The sequence below is a fragment of the Stigmatopora argus genome, chromosome 17 (assembly GCF_051989625.1).
Source record: "Stigmatopora argus isolate UIUO_Sarg chromosome 17, RoL_Sarg_1.0, whole genome shotgun sequence".
Taxonomy (NCBI): Eukaryota; Metazoa; Chordata; class Actinopteri; order Syngnathiformes; family Syngnathidae; genus Stigmatopora; species Stigmatopora argus.
In genome coordinates this window covers 12,583,270-12,605,541 of record NC_135403.1, presented here as the reverse complement: position 1 = coordinate 12,605,541, position 22,272 = coordinate 12,583,270, and the positions used below count along the sequence as shown (strand labels likewise).

The window sequence follows — 22,272 nt, the reverse complement described above, 5'->3', positions numbered from 1 at the left end:
TTTACAACTTTTTTTTTGTATAAACCAAAGTCATAAGGAGGGCGGAAAAAAAAGAGCCTTAAAGACCTTCCACATTGTTTATTATAAATGTTATAGTAAGCATTATCTACATAACCGTTTGATATTATACAGTGTAAATTGATAGGAAGATGATACTGTAAACTAACTATGTCAAAATAAATGAAAATAAAATTAAAATAAAGTCACGCTGTTAATTAAAAGCAGGCACAACAAAAAAAGGGCAAAATGGACAGACTGAATGAAAAAAATAATAATAATTTTACAGTATAGGTTACAATGCCCTGCTGCTTAAATAGCAAACAGTTTATGGCTCAGCTTGGAAAAACAGGCATAAAGGTGATTTTTTTTTTGAAGTACTGTAAAAAAAAAAAAAAATCCCAAGCTACATTTCTAGACATTGCCAAGTGGATTTAAAATTGGACACATTGTGAGTTTGAAATGTGATAAAACATGATGGGGGAAGCAAGAGTTTTAATAAAATGAAGCAGGTACTGATTGGTAAACACTGCGTTCAATTGGGAATAAAATATGTATAAAATGCGTATTTGGGCCGCAGTGAAAATTTGATTTCAACAAAGAACACTACAAGATTGAAATTTGAGCTAAATGATCTAATTTTTAAAATACAAATTAAGATTAAAATCCTAAAACAGTGGAATATTTTTCAGGTACATTTCGATATCCCCCCCTGATTAAAGCAATAGAATAACAACAAAGAAGTTACGTTTTCAAGAAAACAAATAGTAGATTTGAAAGGTGAAATTTCAAGACTTACTTGGTAGTACTGGAGAAAAGCCCCAAAAAGTTGGCCAGTCTCAAGTCTTTTTTTTTAGATTTACCTTGAAAAATAGCAGATTTCATTCTCCCAAAATGCTCTTGTAGTGTAATTATTTCTTCTTTTCAGGGTGGCCATAATACTTGGGACTTCCCAAATAAATTTGATCTGTGAACGTGAAGAGTGAAATTTGTTCATCCTGAGTTTAAAACCAAGGTGTTTTTTTGCGAAAACTTGAGGTCCATCAGACATCATTTGGTGAGGGGGAGTCCACTTTTGGCGTCGCCCTCACCTCAGGAGTCAAGCGTCATTACGGAATCAGTTTTGGGCGCCTTTGGGTGCGTCCCACTGACAAAGTTGTACACCAAAAACTGCGAGGTGCCAAAGTAGTGCGTGGCAAAGAGCTTCCCGTCGGGCGTCGGGTCCGAGAACGCGATCTCGTCTTTGCTCAGGTAAGAACCGAAAATGAAATTGTTTCTGTGGACGGGAAAACGAGCCGTGTTTTGCTCGGATCGCCCAACCGACGGCGGCGCGGCGGCTCGGCACTGACCTGAGGCACTCGACCAAACGCGAGGCGATGGCTCGTCGTCTCATCATGCTCACCACCCAAATGCGGCTGATTCCGCAGAGCGCAGGTTCGGCCGTGGTGGAGCAACACCAGGCCCTCTGGCGCTCGAACATCACCTTTTCCCGCTCCGAGCCTTCGGGTTCCGGTTCCTCGATCACTCGGTAGCCCTGTGAAAGGCGGCCGGGTGATTCCGAGTCCGAACCAAACTAATGTTTAGGACGTATCTGACCTCATTTATGTGCTCGGCTATGAGGCATCCTGCCACTTTCTTGTCGTTGGTGATGAAGAGGAAGGTCTTGGTCAGCGAAGGACATTTTGTCCCCACCTGCTGGAAGCCGAGATCGTTGTCCACCATCTCCCGGATCTCCTCAACCTGAGAGGTAGTACAACAGGTATCATGTCGTTAGAGCTGGGCAATAAAGGGATAACGATAATTATTGTGAAATAGTTTTTGTCTTCAATAATATAGAAAAATTTTAATTACAAAAAATCTTGAATTTTAAACTGTATTTACACCATTCAACCACCACAAAGAAAGGTGGCGCTGTTGCGAGACGAACCCTAGTTCCAGCCAAGGCTGCTTGCTGTTGTGATGTTCAGTTGATTATTTTATTTATTTCACATTGCACATCAACATTTGGTTTGAAGGCAAATGTATAAAAATAAAGAGGCCTGTCAAAATTTCTGCAGGTTTTATTCTTTACTTTTCATAATGAAAGGAGGGAGTTGTCTTATCTTTTTTGCACAACAGAACAACAAAAATATTTTTTTAAATCCTATTTTATACTCTTTTCCTCTAAAGTAAGGTAACAGTTACTTTCAAATTTGAATAACGAGAAAGGTCATTTATTTACTTATTGACAGAAGTTTGAAGTTTCATATTTGAAATAAAAAGACTGGTCTTTTTCTTTTTTCAAAATTGTGATAACAATTTGTCATATCCCCCAACTCTACATTAAAATTCCGCAAAAGATCTATTTGAAAACAGCTACCTTCTTTAGCGCATATTTGGGATCTTCCGGCAGGACCAAAATGATTTTGCCGTCAGGGAACTCTCCCAGGATTCTCTCCTTTTTCCAGCCCTGAAATGAACCGGAGAGAAAAATCAGGATAAATACGGACAATCTGCCGTCCGATAGCAAGTGGCTTTGGGTTTCTTTCGTCTCACCACGTATTTGACGGCGCTGACAAACTGGTTGTGGAAAAGCAAATGCTGCGATTCATCTTCGGGATTGGCGGCCGAGTACAGCATCCCGCACACGTTGCAGGCCACGGCTCCAAAGTGCTTCTGTCCAGCATCCTGTGGAACAACAAAACACGAGTAAACCTCTTTGTCCGTCGACCCGAGACGGTTTTCCGTCGCTTGACCACCTACGATGATAGTTTGGGTGCCGTCTTTGTCGGCCTCCTTTAGTTTCTTGACTTCTCTATGCAGACAGGCGTCCGAAAGTGGAGTCGCTACGTCTTGCGGCTTTGGAACAGCACTGCTAAAAATTATAGAATGAACACAGATTGCAGGAAAACGGTGGCTGGGACTTACTCTTGACTAAGTGGTTCTGGGGCATCTGTGCTTTTCGGGGCGGTTTCAGTCTTTTGGCACTGATCGTCAACTGTAGGGAAAACAATGACTGTTGTAAAGTCCAAATGTCTGTGGGGGTTCACAATAGAGGGAGGTCACCAGAAAAAAAAGCTGACCTTCAGGTTTTCCTTCACTTTGCTGCACCTCAGACGGATTCTCTTTGGAGGGAGGACTTTTAGCTGGACTTGAACTGAAAACGTTGGCGACCTGACGAAGAACGAGAGATTTCAGACAGATAATCAAAAATGGTTCATGTTTTGAAGTTGAATTAAAATTGCTACCTTGCTTGCCGTGTCAGGAGCTGTATCGAGAGCCGGCGGAAGGTTTATCTGGGATGTGTTGGAAACCACTGGCAGGGCGGTCTGAGTGAGTTGGGATGAAACGGACCCCGTCTGCTGCGATGGAGTGGCAGCTGGGACGGGTTTTGCTTGCAGAACTGCAGTTGAAGATGGTTTGGGGGCAGATGCTATGGGGGTTTTGGGCTGGGGTGTTGAGGCGGCGGCAGGATTTGGACGAGGAGAACACGAAGGCTTGGACTGAGAAGCCGTTGGAGCCGTTGAAGCCGTGGGCTTTGATTGAGCTGGGATCTGTCCCGCAGAGGTGCTTGGGGGTTTCGGTTTTGCCTGGCTGGCAAGCGGAGGTGTGGCTTTTAACTGAACCAGGGGACCGGATTGACCGCGGGGCTGGTTAGGCCGAGGCGGAGGAATAGTCCTCTTCGGAGGGGGTGGTAGAGGATCGTCGTCCAGTTCAAAATCGTCAGGTGAATACCTGGGTCGTGGTTTGTATGGCTTGTACTCCACAGGCTGAGGTTTTGCTGCCTTAAGTCCATTGGGCATGGGCGGGGGAACTGCTGGCAGAGACCTTCTGGTGGACGACCGGGTAACTTTGGGGGTGGGAGTCGGAGGGGTGGTCACCTTAGAGGTCTGAGCCTTAATACTTTGTCTGGTCACCCTTGTGGTTTCAGGTTTGGCCGGTTCCGCTGGGGGCGTTTGCCTTTTCGGGGATTCTGGCTTAATTTCCGCTTCGGTCTTGGAGGTTTCTATTTTTGGGGGTTCCGTTTTAGGAGCCTCCGCTTCGAGGGCTTCCGCCACGGGAGCTTCCGTTTTGGGTGATGCGGGTTTGCTACTTAAGGCAGGACTTGGGAGAGGAGAGGAGTTGGCTTTGGCTGGCTCGCTGGTGGCTGTCGTGGAATTGGTGGAAAAAAGGCTGGGTGGAATCATTGAAGCTTGCCAGTCCATGTCCGAGAAGATTTGATTTGCCTGGTCTGACTTCATCTTCTTCATGCGTGCCCATGACATCTTCTCCCTTTGCAGCTCAACTTGTCTCAACTTTTGATATCGCGTTAACTTCTTCTTCTCGTGCGCCTTCAGGGGAACGGAGACTTGCGAGACAAAGAAACGCCTCTTCGGCGGGTCCTCCGCCGGCTTGGTTTCAGCCGGAGGCGGCTGCACGACGGGGGGCTCCTCGGCGGGGGGGAGCGGCGCCGAGGAGCTTTCAGCCTCAGCGGGGGGTTTGACGTCAACGGCGGCTACTTCCTCTTCTTTGGCGGGTGGATTTACCTTCTCGGCGGCCTCACCTTTCGCCACAGCCGCTTGTTTTTCCTCCTCAATCCTCTTTAACAGCATGCTGTCCGTGGCGATGTCCTCGGCAATTTCGTTACACAAGGCTAAGAGGTTGAGCTGCTGTCTGTTGGCTGTCCTCTTCATGGCAGCGGCTTTTTGTTCTGCCAAAGCAGCGAGACGCGCTTTGGTTCTGGCTTGGGTGTTCATTTCTTGCTTCTTGGGCTTCTCAACCGTTACGTTGCTGTTAACATCGGGCGCCATTGATGAATCGCCGGTCTTTGAAACAGCTTCATCTACCGTCTTCTCCTCTGACTTCGGAAGCAAAGGTGCTTGACCCGTGTCTTTTACTAACACCAAACTCTCGTCCTCATTTCCAACATCAACCACGACGATCTCTTCTCCGATCTCCATGTCCTGCAGAATTTGGAACTCCTGCAGGCCCAGGTCAGCCCCAGCACCTTCTTCCACCACTAAATTCACCCCTTGAGATTGAGAACCAGATGATTCTACCACGGTAGATGATGGCTGAACCACGTGGTCTAGCGTTGCTGACGGAAGCGTACTTATGTATTCTGTCTTTGCACATGAGGGTGTCCCTGCAACATCTTCGACTGTGGCGGTCTGCTCTACAGGCTTTAAGAGGAAAGTCTGCTGGGGTCCATTTATCGCCGGGAACGAGCCATTTGGACTCTCCTGACTTGTCAAACAGTCATAGGAGAGACCTGATACAGCAACGGCCTCAGAGACGATATCTAAGTCATTTTTTTCTTCTTTGACTGGCTCCAGAATAATATATTCCTCAGATGTACCCTCTTTGAGCTCCTCCCCAGGGGTGACCAAAGGTGCCGTCACGGGGAGGTCATTTGGCGGGTGTTCAGAAATATTTGCAACAACCTCAAACTCCGTAGGTGCAGTTTTTCCTTCGAGAGCGGGGGTTTCTTTAGGGCCTTCATCCTTTTTCAGGAGCAGATGATCGGTGCTCTCCGTACTTTCCTTAGTGGGGATGTCCTCCTTTGGGTCTTGAGTACTAACAACACTCGCTAAATACACCAAATCAATTTTCTCCATATCACTAACACCACCTTCTTCATGACTATCTTCAAGTGTGGTGGATTTTTGTACGTCCTTCATTTCAACTGCTGGTTGTTCTTTTGCACTTTTGTTACATTGAAGGTCTGAATGACTTGGGTCCATACTTATATTTGAAGACACATCCTCCATGATTAGAGTGCTACTTCCATCCTCTGAAGACATCAAGTGCTGCTTCTCCAAAGGTGCAGCAACTTCGCCATCTCTGCTATTCTCTGCGCTACCTTCTTGAACTGTGGTGGTCTCGTTTAGCTCCATCATTTCAACACTTGCCGGCCCATCTGTTTTTCCTTTGAGGGGAATGTCTTCATTTTTCAGGTGTGAGTCCTCAATTTCTTGTTTATTTGAGATATCCTCTGGAGATGCTAAATCTGGCTTCTCCATTGGCGCCACTGCAGCATCCTCTTCTCCGTAACTTTGTGGAACACTATCTGGAACCGTGTTCGTCTGTTGCAACGCTATTTTATTTGGATAATCCTTTATAGCAATGTCTTCATGTTCCATATCCAAACAACTAGTTTCAACGCTTTCATTAGTAAACAGTTCCTCAGTCATTTCTTGGCTAACCTCCACAACTGGATTGCTTTCCTCTAAAGCCACAGCAGCATCTTCATTTCTGGTCAACTCTTTAATACTCTCTGGATTTATGGTGGTTTGTTGTACTTCCATTTCAACTGCCACTTCAATGGGTGTTCGTTTGTCTTTGAAAAGTTCCTCCTTTTCCAGGTGCAGATGACCCGTCTGTGCACCTTCGTTAGTTGATGTATCCTCCTTTGGGTCTTGAGTATTAAGAACACTCGCTAAATACACCAAATCCATTTTCTCCATATCACTAACTATAAGCTCTTCTGCATTACTATCCTCAATTTTAGTGGATTGTGGCATGTCCTTCATTTCGACTGCATTTTGGTCTGCCGCAGGCTGTTTTGCACTTTCGTTGGATTCAAGGTGCGAAGGACTGGCCTCCGTACTTTTATTTGTAGACACGTCTTCTGCGTTTTGAGTCTCAGATCCATCCTGCAAAGATACTAAGTCTTGCTTTTGCCAAGTTAGAGAAGCATCTTGAACGTTGTTCTTTGCGGGACTGCTAGGTTGAACTGTGGTGGTCTGTTGTAGCTCCACTTCAACTGCTGCTTTACAGTCTACCTGTTCTATGGAGCTTTCGTCAATTTTCTGGTGCACAATCGTCTGTGCACTTTCATTAGGAGGCATGTCCTCATTTGTGTCTTGAGTCCTGGGGATGCTCTCTAAAAACACACTAACATCAACCACCTCTTTTCTGTCTTCACTTGTGTTGGTATTTTGTAAATCTTTCATTTCAACTGCTGCTTCGTCATCTGCTGGTTCTTGTTTAGCAATTTCATTGGAGTCAGAATGCAAATGACTGTCTTCTGTACTTTGATTACACAAGTTCACAATATTTTGAGTCTTTGGTTCCTCCTCTGAAGACATGATGTATTGCTTCTCTAAAGCCAGAGCATCATCTTCATCTCTGCTATTCTCTTGAACTGTGGTGGTCTGGTTTACCTTCATCTCACCTGCCTTTTGGCCATCTGTCAGATCTTCTATGGCACGTTGATAATTTTCAAGCAGCAAAACGGTAGCCTGGACACTTTTATTAGGGGGTGTCCCCATATCGTTGTCTTGAGTACAAGAGATACTCTCTAAATACATGAAATCTTGCTTCTCCAAATCACGAACAACAAGCCCGTCTCCATTATTATCTTGAACCGTGGTGGTATGTTGTGGGACATCTTTCATCTCAACTTCTGGTTGGTCATCATTTGAGTCGTCGAGCAAACTACTGGCCTCCATACTTTTGTCAGTAGACAGGTCCCTGATGATTTGGGTCCTAGGTCCATCCTCTGAAGAGACTATACACGGCTTCTCCAGGGTCACAGCATCATCCTCATCTCTGCTTTTCTCTGGACTACCTTCTTCTAGTGTGCTAGTCTCTTGAACCTTCATTTCATCTGCTGCTTGGACATCTATCTGATCATTTTTGGCGCCGTCATCATTTTCAATTAGCAAATGGCTGGCAGGTTGACTTTCATTAAGGTAGATGTTGTTCTTGGTGTCTTGAGTGGTTTGTGCTTTTTCTATCTTGAGCAAATCTTGTTTCTCCAAATCTGTTGAACCACATTCGACTCTGTTACTTCCTTGAACTGTGGTGGCTTGTTGTACATCTTCCATTTCAATTGTTGTTTGGTCATTTGTTGATTGTGATTCAGCATTTTCATGACGTTCCAAACATGAAGGAATAGTCTCCATAATTTTCTCAGTAGACGAGTCTTCCTTCGTGCTTTGAGTCCGAGGTCCGTCCTCTGAAGTCACCAAACATTGCTTCTCTACGGCCGGAGCATCTATTCCATCTCTGCTACTCTCTGGAACTGCGGTAGTCGGTTGAAAAGCTAGTTCATCTTCAACTTGGGAATGTGACTTTTCTTCAGTTTCTTTTTCAATTTCTTTGAAGTGTAATTGGCTGTCTGTACTTTTAACGGGACTCTGCTGTACCTCTTCCATTGCGACCGCTACCTGGTCATCTGGCTGGTCTTCAGTTGGTTCATGAAATTCCTGGTGCAAATGACTAACCTCTATACTTTCTTGAGTAGGCAGGTCTAGCATCTTGTATTCGGACACCGAAGACACCACATTTTGCTTCTCTGAAGCCAAGTCAGCTTCTAGATCTGAATCAGTTTCTAGAAAAGTGGAGGTCATTTCAACTCCTGCTTGCACATCCAAGTGTGCGTTAACAGTTTCATCATTTATATAGCGCAAATGATGAAGCTGCAAGCAGTCATTTGTAGACAAGGCCTCCTTCCTGTCATGAATACTGGTTATGTTCTTAAAAGACACAAAAGCTTGATTACCCAAAGCCATAGCAGTATCTGCATCCTCATTACTCTCTGGACTACTAATGGGCTCGTACACTATCTGGTTTTCAAAGTGTGGCCGACTGACTGCCTCGCTCTGCTCTTCTGAAGATAGGGCTACGCTAGCGGTGTCAGCCACTTGGTTAAAAACAAGAATTTGAACTTCACCTCTTTCAGATGCCTCTCCTACACTGTCTCGATTACCGATCGTCTTTGCAGTAGCGTCCTCGTCTTGCCAACGTGTCTCCTCTTCTAATGTTGGCTGAACTGATTCACAAAAAACATTCATGTGATCAAGACTACAATTTCCAGAATCAACAACAGCTAAAGCAACGTTTGTCACCTGCTCAACTTGCTGAACTAAAGTAGCCTCTGCGCTAGTAGTGTCAGCTGTTTCTTGAATAATTCCACTGAGTTGACCCTCTGAAACAACTTCTCTAACGGCTTCATTCTGGATGTGTAACTCCTCAGTGGAAGTTGGAATCACTACACAATCTGGATCTGTTTGAACTTCACAAATCTCGGACACAAGATCATCACTTTCAGCTGGATCAGAATCGTTCGGCGCTGATGTTTGAGGCAACTCTGTTTCGTGTTCAGTTCTCGGGTGAGATGGTTCTGCGTCTTCTTGGTTGTCTTTTATTAGGGCTTCGCTGTACGCTGAGTCTTGCCAGTTTGCATCTTGCACTGTTCCTGCATTAGACACATTTGAGGGACTATATTCCATGATCGCTTTGTCTTCATTTTGTGAAGATTGAGTCATTTGAGGACTAGACTCACCGTGACTGCTTGCTTCATTGTTATTACGTTGGTCTATTTCTGGTGAATTGCCCGCATTCTCAGAGCTTGGCGTTGCCATGATGGTTATTTCATTCACTGCTGCTGTGGAAGGTTCAAAAGGAAGCAACGCGGCCTCTGATCTTCCCTCGTCTGTCTGATGCTGCGAGTCGGCGGCGACGCATTCATGGAGTACCTCAATGGAGGTCTTGTTTTGTTCGTCGGTTATTTGGTTGATGTCCTCAAGTAAACTTGGCACTTGGTCAGAGGAAGCATCGCGGCTGCAACTTGCAGATTCCATCTCTTTCTCCTCACCTTGACAGTCTCTGAGGACATCTTGTGGGCCAACTTCAGTGTGCGTTGTCACATTTTCTTCAGTCTTTCTACTGGAATCTGTTGTTGTTAGATGTTCATTATCTTGACTTTGATGGCTTGTATTGGATGCAGGCGAAGCTGGCACTTGCTCAGAGGAAATATTCTGGGTGCAATTTGCAGATTCCACACGTCTCTCCTCACCCTGACAGTCTGTGAGGACCTCTTGTGGACTAACTTTAGCATTTGTTGTCACATTTTCTTCACTGTATTTACTGGACTGCTCTGTTGATAAATTTTTACTATCTGGACTTTGTTGGGTTTTATTGGACATCGTTGGATTTTCCTCAGCTAGACAGAGCAGCTGTTGTGGCACTGCTTCATTATCTTGTGATGGATCTTCATTACAGCCTACGTTAGAAGCCGCCTTAACTGCTGCTAGATGTTCTTCAGTTTGATTCTCTTGGTCAGCTGCGGGCACTATTTGCCGTTCTTCAACTTGATTCGCTTGTGCCGTGTTTTCCGTTTCTTTTGAAAGCAAAGGACTTGTAAATACAGTTTCTTCAGTAGGAGGTACTAGGGATCCACCAGACTCTGCTGAAGTCGTTTCATCACTTTGACTCTCAGTAGTCAAATCAGAAACCTGGACTTGGTGTGGTGTGGGTTCTGTTGAAAGAGACAGGTCTGCGCCTCCATTTTCTTCAGTTTCGGGTTGACTCTCGCACTCCACTGTGACATCTTGAATAGGAATTTTTGTTTGCGTTTCTTCAATCTGTGCATTAAGGCTTTCAGAGGTGCAACTTTCTTCACGGCTAGCTTCAAGGTTAGAACTTTCGACCAAAACTTCTTCCACTGTAGCGCTCGGATGTGACAGATATTCGGCACCTCCACATATCGAATCTGTCTGACAATTTAACCCATGGATAAACATGTCAGCATGTACAACCCCATTGGTGGAACAAAACGTTACAACCGATTGGCTTCTGCTGCTAGGAGCCTCTGAATTAGATTGCCCTGTGTCTGCTTCAAGGGAGTCATTAGCCAAAAGACTTTGGCTCTCTGCTTCTTTTCCATCCTCTTCTTCAGCGGCGAATTTTGTGCTAGCTGCCGTAGCATGTGAACTTGACGTTTCCTGCGTGGTGTTTTCTGTGCGGTCAGGACTGGAGTCTGATGCTCGACCGTAACTGTGTTCATTCTGTACAAATTCTGTTGTGGAAAATGTTAACGCTTCACTCACCTCTGGCGATTTGCAGACCGGGGTAGTTCGTACAAGGACCGAGTCGTTCTCGTCACTCCCTGTGAAAAGTCCATCGTGGCTGCCGGGCGTCCTACCGTCATTGCATTCTATATAAACACCGTCTGAACAGGAGGCACTTGTGTGTTTTGTAACGGTTGGACCTAAAGTGCAACTAATTGAGGGACTGCGTCGGGATGACTTCGCCGCGTTCCCTCCCTCTTGTTCCCCTGAAAGTTTCCTCTTGCTCCGAGGAGCAGTACTTTCTGCGTGTTCTTGAATATAAATGTCTTTGAGGGACCTGTTGTTGGTTGCCGGTTCAGTTTCATTTGGAATCTCTTCGTCATCATCGTCGTCCAAACGCCTCAGCTTGGCTTGGTGGTCGAGGGGCTCCTCATCCTCGGTTCCTCGCTTCGAGGCTGGCATTCTGTGAATAACAAAGCCCCAAGTGAAATATGAAATGACTGACTGTGCGAACCGATCGCTGAAATGTCTTACTTGAAGAATCCAAAAAGATTATCCTGCAGAAAAGAGCTGCTATGTTATTTTCTTCCTCCCAAATTTAGTGGTGTCAACAATCGATAAACGACTAATTTCCCCCCGTTCTTCAGTCTGGACCCCCCTCTCACAGGTCAGTGTTGGTATCATTGTGCGAGAGGAGCAGTGATGATCATCTTGAAAACACCATGCACTATAAAAGCAACACAGAGAACATTTTTTAACCCCATGTGAGGCGTCTATCACATTTTAAATAACGGTTAAAATCAGAAAAGGTCCCTATAGATGTCCACGTCCTTTGTTTACCTGCCGTAGCACTTTTAATACACCCACTCAATTGAGTGTTAAAGAAAACAGGGGAATGTCTCAGAAATATTTAATACAAACATGCATTCGACAGTGAGTGACGTAAACCATAACGTAAACACTTGCCAAATAGATGCTTAACAACGCAGATAACGAAAGCGTCACCTCACGCAATTGTTATGACGTTAGCACGTGCATCACTATCCTAACATATCACTTTTGCGGTCAAACGACGTAATTGTGCAATAGTAATAGTAATAACTAGGATAGTTGAGTAGCAAATGGTGGCTAACCTGTTAGCTACAAGTGCACAGCCGTGGAGGTAGTGGAGCTAAAGCTAGCAATTCGGCTACAAAACGCGGCTCGCGTGTTATATAAACAAAGCAGCAGCCCCCACAGGCTAAATGAGTCTCTAATTGAACATTTCGCATTCTAAAAATGTCAGGAAAAGTGGAAGAATGGACGGCGAAACTCACTTTGATGCTTTTCTTTTTCGTAAACCAGCTGGTTTTTTTCTTGTTAATAAAATTTGACTGTATTTCCGGAGATGGACGGCGGACGTGACGTTCCTCACGTCACTTTCTTCACCTCTTTTTGTTAAAATAGTTTACGGAACCAACGTGTTAAAGTCTCCTAAAATGAGAAAAGTAGTTTAAAAAAAATATATACTCACGTTTAACTCTGGACAATTTAAAGTAATGCGTTTGAATAATGGAGGTGAGCAGTGATAGTTACCTGCAGAGAAAAAAACAACAATAATAATAATAATAAATCATTATGAAACAACCATAACCCACAAAAACAATTGAAACAGATTTTATTTCCTCATTTCCACACATAATTTACCATCATCAGCAAGCGGAATGCTTATAGTTGAGCGGAATTGCATTATACGGACATAAATAGCAAGAATTGTTTTTGTTTGGAAATAAGTTATTGTTTCATCCCTAGAAATTCACTTCCTGGTCCACGCCTCTTTGCGCTGCAGATGTTGCAGAACTGCAGTCCGGGAGTCTGAAAATAGTAACAGAAGATAAAAGGCCGTACTCATGTTGGATAGCTAAGATATTACCCATTCTTACAGTTCCTGTTGAAGGTAAACATTCCTTGTGAAACATGTGCCTGCAGTGAAAAACCACCACGCTGAAAGATTTGGCCATGTCTGAAACACCAGCATATTTATTCAAAACCACTGCAGAAATAAAGTTATAGGTAGAAAGTTCCACCGTTACATACCTGAGGGTAATATCGTCACATGGCATGATTCACAAATATTCTCCTCTGCAAAGAAATAAAGTCTAAATTTCGATATGCAATTTGTGGTTAAAATGTCCCCAAAAACAAGACTAACCGTCCATCATGATGCCTCGGGTCTGCGTGCGATGCATCTTTTGAAGAAGTGACAACGAATCGGCCACAAGAATTTTTTTACAGCCTTCCCGTAGCATTATCTTTTCATTTGAAAGAAAGACAAATTATTTTTTTTACTATTTTCAAAGGATTCGGTAAACGGAGAAAATATGGACCTGTAAATTATAGTCATGGAGAATCTTGACCAGGGAATCCCTAAGGTCAGGGATCTCCATGCCCTCCTTGATGCGATGAATTAGCAAAATAGGGTCGACGTGCGTGCCGATATTGTTGAGGAGTCCCGTGATGAATGCTGGGAGTTGAGGAAATTCAAGGGAAATGTCGAAATGGTCTAGATAGGTGATCGCCGGGCTTCTTACGTGGCTTATCGATGGAGTAGGTGATGAGGTCCTCCCACAATTCGGCATCATCTTGTTCTTTGGCGAACTCGATGGCTTTGTCCACGTCTTCCAGCTCCTTCATAATCATCTGCAGAGCACGCTTGCAGTTGCCCATGCGACCTGTCAAGGAGACGGTGTTAAAATACAACCAACGTTGAGGCATCAAACTGAATTTAACAAAGTACATTCTTACTGAGAAGGAAGACTGTCTCCTCCACAAAGTGTCTCTGCTGGCAAACTTCAAGAGCCTGCCCCCGCCAGAAAATAAATTATTTTGTAAAATTGTTAAATTTAGATGTGCGTCCGCTTTAGATGATTCGTACCTTCTCCAGCGGACAGTGTGTGCTGTCCCTCAAAAACGGCAGCAGATTGGGACGGTCGAATTCCGCATACAGGCCGATCTGCTTCTCGTGGTACTTTTGACCTTTGTGGTGGTCTCGCTTGAACAGCTTGTGCAGGTACTGAGCGGAAAGATAAAAAGATGTTATTTTAAAAAATGGAAATGTGAATAAATGTGGTCAACTTTAAAAGGACAGTAAATTTACCACATGCAGGAGCTCAGGTCTGTCTGCAAGTTCTTCAACCACCCTGTCAATCTGAAGAAAACAACCCAAAAAGCTATTAGTGTCAGAATTGACATTAAACATGATTATGTGCACTCACTGATATTTTGTCTTCATTGTCCAGAAGCATGTCGACGGCTTTCTGCCCCCAGAAAAAAAATGTATTGAAGAAAACGCAAGCACGGGAAAGCGACGAGACGTGGGACAAACAAACCTCTTTGTCAAAGTCCATGAGGAGCACGATTTTATCCTCGATGGAAGAGAAGAGGTTGTGCTTGTGGATGAGTTGGTAAACGTCCTTGTGGCGTAGACGCAAGTAGATTTCCAGAGCTCGGTCGTAGCGCTGGTCATACGTGTAGCTGGGGAAAAAAACTGATTTGTACCATAAACTAAATAAATAAACAGGAAAAATAAAGAATTTGTTAAATCACCAAGCAAAACATTTCACGCATGTTTATTTTGAATTTGCCCGATGTAAAAGAAAAAAAAAAGTTCAAATTTGTTCAGATGAATTAAACGTCGAGCCCCGTCAATGGCAGCACGTGTTTAATTATGACTCACAGCTCGGCCAAGGTAGTGAGCAACGTGCTGTTCATAGGGTTCTTGGTCAGGTGGTCGGTGACCGCTTGCACAATGGCCATGTTGTTGTAAAGCTCTCCCGGCCATTCCCGGATCAACGTAGCGAAACCCTGAGCGGCAGTAGAACAACATTTTGACCTTTTACTCGTCAATCGGCTTAAACGTCGCCCGGACTGCAAATACCTCGTAGTCCGTCTTGAGAAATTCATGCAAAATCATTTCGTAGATGGCGGGACGAAGTCGTAGGTCGCCTCTGGGTAAATACTGACTGATGGCCTACAATTGAAGACAAGAATTGCCATTTTAACGGTAATTTGCAAAGATTTGCATTCAGACTTACCTTCAACTGTCCGATGGTTTTGAATCGGTACACCTCGTTTTCCCACAATTCCATGTTTTTACCGAGAATCTTTTGGCATTTCCTATGAGAAAAATGCGCATTAAATAAGTTGAAAGAAATGGCCAGATTTTATTGTTCGAAATCAACCTGGCGGCGCTGTCGTAGTCGCCCTTCTCAACCAGGTGGTTGATGTAAGCCATCCCGATCTTCTTGACGTCGTGCCTCTTGATGTTCTTGAAGCTGATTTCGGCAGCCATCAGCGCTTCCTCGTACTTTTTCTTCTCCAGCAACCAGTCGATGTGGTCGTCTTGGTCGCGCTCCTTAGCAACGACGACGTCTTTGGGGCTGATGATGTAGAACAGCGATTCGCCTTCGGAATGTTCTGTTTGGGGGAAAAAACTGTCAGTGTCACAGATATTTAATCTGATTTGACAGTACTGCGGTCTGACCGAGTCGGTAGTCACGACATTCGTTGTCCTGGTAGTTGCGCACGGTTAACGCGTCCGAGGAGATTTCCTCGCAAGTTTCGTGAAGAGGTTGAATGATGTCTAAGCGAGGCCGCGCCAGGAATTCTTCATCCTGGAGATGAGCAAAGGTCAAAAATACCAAAAGCGAGCGACGTAGATGTGTTGTGTCGTCGCCATACCATGTGCTCGGGGTTCTCCTTGACATAGAACAAGGTGACCAGCTGATCGGCTAACGGAGCTAGTCCGCTGATGTAGAATTCCGTCTCGAAGGCGGAAACTGCAAAGCCAAAAAATGTCATTGATTTGAAAAGCAAACACGCTATAATTTTCCTATACCTATTTCCACATAACGGCTGGGCAGATCCCTCATATCCGTCGGATTTCGCTCCTTGACGACACAAATCTACGAGAAAAGACATCAAATGACACAAATGTCCCCTCACAAAATGGCCACCTCGTTCCGAACCTTGATGGACGTCCCCCATCCCACGATGAGGGTGCTGTTGTCTTTCCAACACAGGCTGCACGGGTACATGTCTGGCCTCAAGGTGACATTGTCACGCAGAACGTTGGTGATTCGCTGCTTGGTGCTGATGTCGTAGATTTTGACGCCCTGACCCAAAACCAATGACTTTCAGTTTTCAACTAACATACAAATGAAGATTCCAGAGGTAGACAGACGGACCACATTGTTAGCCCAAGCGATGAGGTTGGCTCTCCATTTGACGGTGGTGATGGAACCCTCGCCTTCGTGGAGGAGGGACATCTTCCAACGATTCATCCAGTTTCGCTCGTACAATAAGAGCTTAAAAAAGAAAAATGAGTCAACAGTAATTCCATTTTAACAGCAGAGGGCAGTGTAGCATCAGGCGATTGGAAGACAGAAAGTGTCTTTCTGAAAAATGCAGTTGTTTGAATATTTAATGAAGTGCATGGTGAGTAAAAACAAACATTCAGGGGCTAGTGCATGCAGAAAAAAAGGAATCTTCATTTTTATATCGTGATTTTTCATAGCTGATTAAAATATTAAATTATAATAATACAAAAAAACTAGAGAAAATTTGAAATAATTGATATCCCCTGATCTAAACCCCATTAGGCATAATATATAATCAGAAAAAAATAAAAATCGCAAAAAAGTGAATTTGCGATAATCGAGGGAAGACTATATATATATATATTCAAAAAACCTTTTAATTATAACGTTAATGATAACCATGGGCAAAATAACACTTTCTGTTTCCAATGTTGAGCTACTGCATGTCAGCAATCAATCAATTCTCAATTGTACTAATATCTGACTGGTCCCTGCTGTAATCTACACTGGCTAACGTGCCTTTCAATCCACATCCAAGCAGCACAAAGCTACAACCTTTCAGCGAGACGCGCCCGTTAATAAACGCTTGGGCCCACAAAGAGACGGCGCCACAAAAGAACGGCGGAGGCAAACATCGAATTTCTCCTTGGAACGGGACGCGTCTCCCGTCGAGGCGCATTGATTTCCCTTGCAGGCACCTCGCCGAGGCCTTCACCGAGTGGAATCGGCGGCGATTCAAAGAAAATGGCAACGCGGCCTAACAATAATGGGGGAAAGAAAAGTTGCTTGTTGTATAAATGTCAGTATGCTTGATCTAAAAATACCAAACGGCATTATCAAATGTATACACAGCGCTTAAGGTACACGATTCCATCTTGCTAAACCCAAGACATTTTTTAGTTCTTAACTCAAAACCCCCCACAAATTGCTACACTCAAAAGTATTTTTTGTTGATGTGGTTGTTCACGACAGGTGTATAAAGAACCGTCGTTTTAAGCAAGTATCATGAACAAAGGAATAAAATGTGAAATTGTGAATAACGCTAAAAATCCTACTGGGACCTACCTTGTTGCCGCCAGTGACGAACTGCTTGCAGTTGGACTTGGAGAATTGTGGGTGTAATGCCACCACCTAACCGGACAAATGACACTGTTAGGACTTGGGAAAGTGGAATGGGATGGATGGTTTGCATCATTCAAGTTAGTCCATCTGTTACTCACTTTAACTGGACAATCAAAATTCTCATGAAAGCCTTCTCTGGTGTACAGACCGAACACTTGCACCTGGAGAAAGAGCAAAAAAGGTGACTTAGTCGACAACCCGACTTTAATTGCCGCCTTCGAGGAAAAAAACAGGGAATAAACTGGCTTTGATTTGTTCCACCGGGTGGTCAATTAGTGAACACCTGGAATCTGGGGGGAAAAAGCCTGCAGGTTTGGTTCATCTCTGACTTTTGGACCACCTCATGTGTACTGTAAAAGTGCCTGATACTCATCTAAGGGGAAAATAATACCATATCCTGATGCCATCTGAGCATCAATTAGGATTAGGTTAGATTTGTAGAGATATAAGACCCTCCCCGCCTCTTGAAGCCTTGACAGATGCTGCTAATGAAGATAACCATCCCATGGTACGGAAACATGATCCTTCAAACCTGCTCAATATCACAATTCGAACTTATTAGCAAAAGGTTGGACGGCAGATAAGCAGTGTTGATGGAAAAGGGCGATGTGCCGCTTCTTTGCTTCGAAAGATGGAAGATCTCCCACCTTGCCGTCCTCGGAGCAGATGCCCACGTGCTCGCCACTTTCGTCCAGGCTGATCTGGTTGATTTTCACCAAACTCTGATAGGGCAGAAAAAGCACTTGCACTTATTTTTGGAGTATTTGAGGTTCATTTTGAACATTCAGTTTGCTACGACGAAGCTGCTATGCTGGGACAATACTAGCTGAATTTATTTGAGATTTTCGAATTCATGGTGTTGTTCCAAAAAAAAAACAAGTTATGGCTCACTTTGATTGAATGGGTTGACATATTAACCCAAAAACAAGTATCTACAGTATGCTAAGACAAAGATGATATGCTAACAAGCTTCTAGTCAAGTTTGTTAAGCACTGGGAATTTTCCAATGTCCGCAGACAATACAGAAAATTTAATTAAGGCTACCCATGAGTGGCTGGGAATTAAAAAATAAAATACATATGTACAGTTAGCTACCACAAAACTGTTATGCTAAGACTATCACTCAACTGTAAACTATAAGTTACTATGGGGACTCAACATGGTAAACTTCTATTTTGTCTTAATAATTGCAATTATTTAATAAGGTTTTCTGGTTTCAGACTGGCTATGAAGACACCAATGTTAGTTTGGGAAATAAAAAGAGTTTTAATCAAAGAAATCTTTCTTTTAACATATTTTCAGGTAAATATTGAATATTAAGACGTGCTATTTGATGCGGTGCGATATGGTTACGTACAGGCTATGTCGTGGATTTGACCGTGATTCTAAGTATTAAAGTCTGTCCTTTTTTGTAGTTTATACTCACAATTTCAAACTTCTGCGTGACATTTCCTTGGATGTCCAATAGAAAGACCTTTCCAAAATGTGTCCCCAAAGCAAGAAACTATACATAAAAAACACACACAAGTCATAATTCAGCGAGAGTAATACAAGATTTTGGAATAATAAAATGAAAGTGTGTGCATAGGTGAAAAGGATTAAAAAAAAAAGTTAAAAAGAGTAAGGGTAAGGATTGGCTGAGCTTGGGAGCAAAAGTGTGAAATTGCCATTGCTCTTTATTAAGTCAGGCAGTGTGAAATGGCATTTCTTCTTCTTAAATTAAAATGCTTCAGCATAATAAATGCACCGTACATCTGACTTGTCTTCACCTTTTCGCCCCAAAAATAAGCTACACACACACAGCTATTATTTTCAAGTGTTTTTCTGGCTCTTTTTGTGCTTCAGCGGTGCGTGCGTGTCCATTGGGAAAAATAAAGTATGGGGGTGGGCGGGGAGAGAAGAGAAAGTGTGGCTTTAAGTGTGTTCTTGCACCCCGTCGTAATCCCCCCTCCTCTTGGCGGCATGTGGCCCAGCACCATGCTTGAGTGCAGCCTATAATGAAATGCTTATATTTACAGGCACAGCTGAGCGTGTCACATAGAGCCTGCCGCAATCTTCCCAAATAAAATAAGCAGGAAATAAATTTAATAAATAAAAGGGTTGGAGGCTCGTGAGGCGCAGCAACTTTTAAAAGGGATTTATTGGGACGCGGGATTGTTCAAACGGAAATCCCCATTCAGATGCTTTAAAATATGAGGACACATGCGCGTGTGCGCGTGGTGCTAACGGGCAGAAGGGGGAATATTTGGTGGGGCGGCGCCCGGGTGTGACGACAAAGGGGTTCTACTGAATGTAAAATGTGACTTGTTTGATTGTGGGAAGATTCAGAAGTTTGGGGCTTAAGTTGTCAAAGTAAAGCAGAACTGTAAAGCAACATTGGCGTAATTTTTCATTCATTCTCAACTCTAAAATAAAAAAAAAAAACATACTTAAGAATGTTAACCTGGCAGCCCACCATGCATATAAAGCACTGGATGAAATTAAATACACAGTAATAAAAATTGGTAAAGTCATGGTCCTGTAAAATTTAGTATAAAGTATAAAAATTACAATAGTTGGGTAAAGCATGACAACCAATATTTGGGTACAATTCTGTATGACGTACTAAACAAACAAAAGCTCCTTGGAGGAGGTAATGACGCTCAAACTTGTGCTTCTGCCGTCACGATGACTTGTCAGCTTCCTCCTGAAAAGTTGAGACGGCAATGGCGTCTGGCGCATTTCCCCGGGAGAAAACCCGGCGCGCAGGTGAGAAAAGAATGGCCCCGCCAAACAAACTTCGACAACATAAAATCCAAAACCCCGTGTGGCGTGACCCACCGTCTACCTTGTCATGGACAGTCATACAGCTGGCTGCATCGCTCTGAAGGATTTCTGTCACGCCATTGGAGAGTCGTTCATATTTCAGCTTAGGCTCTTCCTCGCTCTCCTCCTCCTGATTGACCAAAAAAACAAAGTCAGACAAACTGCAAATTAGCCAAGTCGCTCACAACAGATGGCAAAAGTTTGAAAGTGGCTAGTTTCTCGGCAGGGGGATTCGGTGGGGCTTTTTCTCTTTTGTTACGGCGGCAAAGCCCGTGACAAATGCTCTCGCATCAAAGCGTTCCCCACCATAATACACAGGAAATAGCCTAGATATAGTAGCGTCGAGTGGATTGTTTTTGGAAAATAACACTTTCCATGCTACTGTCCGTCTCGGTGGGACATAACAGTGTTTTGAGTCGACGCACCCCACAGACTGTGGAGCTTCGCTTATAAAGCCAATTGAGAGTAATATTTGGTCTGTGACCCACCGGCCCATCACTGTTGCTGGCTGGGAACACTAAGTTTGTTTTATGAAGAAAGCAAAAGTGTGGATTAAGCTACTTTGGGCAAAAATGAAAATGCAATATTAACCTTTTTTAACATGTACTTTAAAGATCTTTATTTGTATACATTTGACATCATTTCAAGGCACGTCTGTCTATTTTATTTGCTAAGATGATCGACTAAGATCCTTACAGATAGTTTATATTTAATGTTTTGTTATTCTAAAAGTATGGAATGTTTGGCTTGTCGTTTTTGTTTTTTTAAGCCTTGTTCTTCTTTCCTACCACTTTGATTCATGAAACTATATTTTATTTAGTCTCCTTTGGACCCTCAGGTGTCAAAGCAAACACTGAAAGTTACTCAAACTATTGACAGATCAGAAAAACATGCGCAGAATGAATGGGTGTTTTGACATTTATGACAAAGATTCTATTGAGACCATAAGAGTATCGTGAGGTTTTATTGTACTTTAAAAAAAATTCACCCATCCTTGACAGAACTGTGCACATGTTGACATGCATTTTTCATGAAAAACAGTACGCTGAGCTTAACTACTTATTCATAAATAGCTTACCTCAGATTCATCCGTAAATTCTTCACTTGATTTTCTGCTCTATTTTGGGACACATATTAGATTTAATATTATTGTCATCACACGTCAAAATACAATACATTGAAATGCAGACTATATCCAAATATTTAAAACACATATAACCTCTTTATTTGACGGACCGGCACTGAATTATATGCAAAATATGTTTAAGGTTAATATTGCGATATGGATAGACATTTTAGTTAGTTCGCTAGGTGACTAGTTATACGACAACATTGGAATACAGTCGCTAGCATGCTAGTCTTACCTCTTCCACTCCAGCCATGATTACACTGCACTGTGCCCCGAAATGAAAACACCACGCTGGGCTTTGAAACCTACTAAAGCTTTCCCAACGACATGGTTACGTTTCCGACATGACCAAAAATATTAACGAGACCGTAAGCGTGTTTGCTCCCTGTTAGCAACAGACTGCGACTCTGACTTTAACTTGAATCACATGCTCGAAATACTGGAGTGGAGGATTCTGGGTATCGTAGTTTGTTTGGTGCAAAGGCGCGAAATTGCTCTCCTTGACAGAACAGTGCACATTTTGACATGCATTTTTCATGAAAAACAGGACGCTGAGCAAAAGTACTTATTCATAAATAGCTCCGTGGTTAAAAAAACATTACCTCAGATTCGTCGGTAAATTCTTTACTTGCTTTTCTCCCCTGTTTTGAGACACATATTAGATGTAATCATATAGTCGTCATACGTCAGAAGTACAGTGCATTGAAATGCAGACTGTTTCCAAAAGTTTAAGACACATTAACTCTTTTTTGACGGACCGACATTGAATTATACATAAAATATGTTTAAGGTTAATTACGCAATATTGATATATATTTTAGTTAGTTTGCTAGGTGATTAGTTATGTTAGAGGCATCAACATTGGAAGACAGTCGCTAGCATGGTAGTCTTACCTCTTCCGCTCTCGCCATAATTACACTGCACCATGCCCCAAAATAAAAACACCATGCTCGGCCTTGAAACCTTCTAAATATTTCCCAAATACATGGTTATGTTTCCGACATAAACAAAAATATTAACGACATCGTAAGAGTGTTCCTTGTTAGCCACGGACTGCGACCCTGACGCACATGCCAGTAATTATGGGGTGGAGGATTCTGGGTAT

General features: G+C 43.3%; 2 protein-coding genes across 7 annotated transcripts; both read right to left on the bottom strand.

The window, feature by feature from the left end:
• Positions 1–63: 63 nt before the first annotated feature.
• On the bottom strand, positions 64–12,274 carry LOC144091501 (uncharacterized). 4 transcript variants are annotated; one of them, XM_077623882.1, is made up of 12 exons: positions 12,071–12,274; positions 11,289–11,481; positions 3,225–11,217; positions 3,060–3,150; positions 2,905–2,974; positions 2,740–2,851; positions 2,533–2,664; positions 2,357–2,446; positions 1,594–1,737; positions 1,347–1,531; positions 1,089–1,273; positions 64–964 (listed from the first exon to the last, which is right to left on the bottom strand). In XM_077623882.1, the coding sequence occupies exons 3-11, from the start codon at positions 11,214–11,216 to the stop codon at positions 1,090–1,092; spliced, it is 9,000 nt and encodes a 2,999-aa protein (XP_077480008.1). In that variant the 5' UTR covers position 11,217; positions 11,289–11,481; positions 12,071–12,274; the 3' UTR covers positions 64–964; position 1,089. The 4 variants fall into 4 exon arrangements, with proteins under 4 accessions (XP_077480008.1, XP_077480010.1, XP_077480007.1 ...); XM_077623884.1 differs by having other exon boundaries at positions 64–1,273; positions 3,225–9,160; positions 9,248–11,217; XM_077623881.1 differs by having other exon boundaries at positions 64–1,273.
• Positions 12,275–12,394: 120 nt separating this feature from the next.
• vps41 (VPS41 subunit of HOPS complex) lies at positions 12,395–22,271 on the bottom strand. Of its 3 annotated transcripts, XM_077623886.1 has the most exons (28): positions 22,061–22,271; positions 21,770–21,808; positions 21,117–21,155; positions 20,061–20,168; positions 18,660–18,737; positions 17,881–17,955; positions 17,332–17,394; positions 17,177–17,242; positions 15,980–16,099; positions 15,761–15,907; positions 15,631–15,697; positions 15,474–15,571; positions 15,277–15,406; positions 14,975–15,209; positions 14,828–14,909; positions 14,671–14,763; positions 14,470–14,597; positions 14,123–14,267; positions 14,009–14,050; positions 13,891–13,941; positions 13,669–13,806; positions 13,539–13,593; positions 13,325–13,465; positions 13,121–13,257; positions 12,946–13,045; positions 12,831–12,875; positions 12,677–12,756; positions 12,395–12,608 (listed from the first exon to the last, which is right to left on the bottom strand). In XM_077623886.1, the coding sequence occupies exons 1-28, from the start codon at positions 22,076–22,078 to the stop codon at positions 12,528–12,530; spliced, it is 2,601 nt and encodes an 866-aa protein (XP_077480012.1). In that variant the 5' UTR covers positions 22,079–22,271; the 3' UTR covers positions 12,395–12,527. The 3 variants fall into 3 exon arrangements, with proteins under 3 accessions (XP_077480012.1, XP_077480014.1, XP_077480013.1); XM_077623888.1 differs by lacking the exon at positions 21,770–21,808; XM_077623887.1 differs by lacking the exons at positions 21,770–21,808; positions 22,061–22,271 and adding an exon at positions 21,403–21,755.
• Position 22,272: the final 1 nt, after the last annotated feature.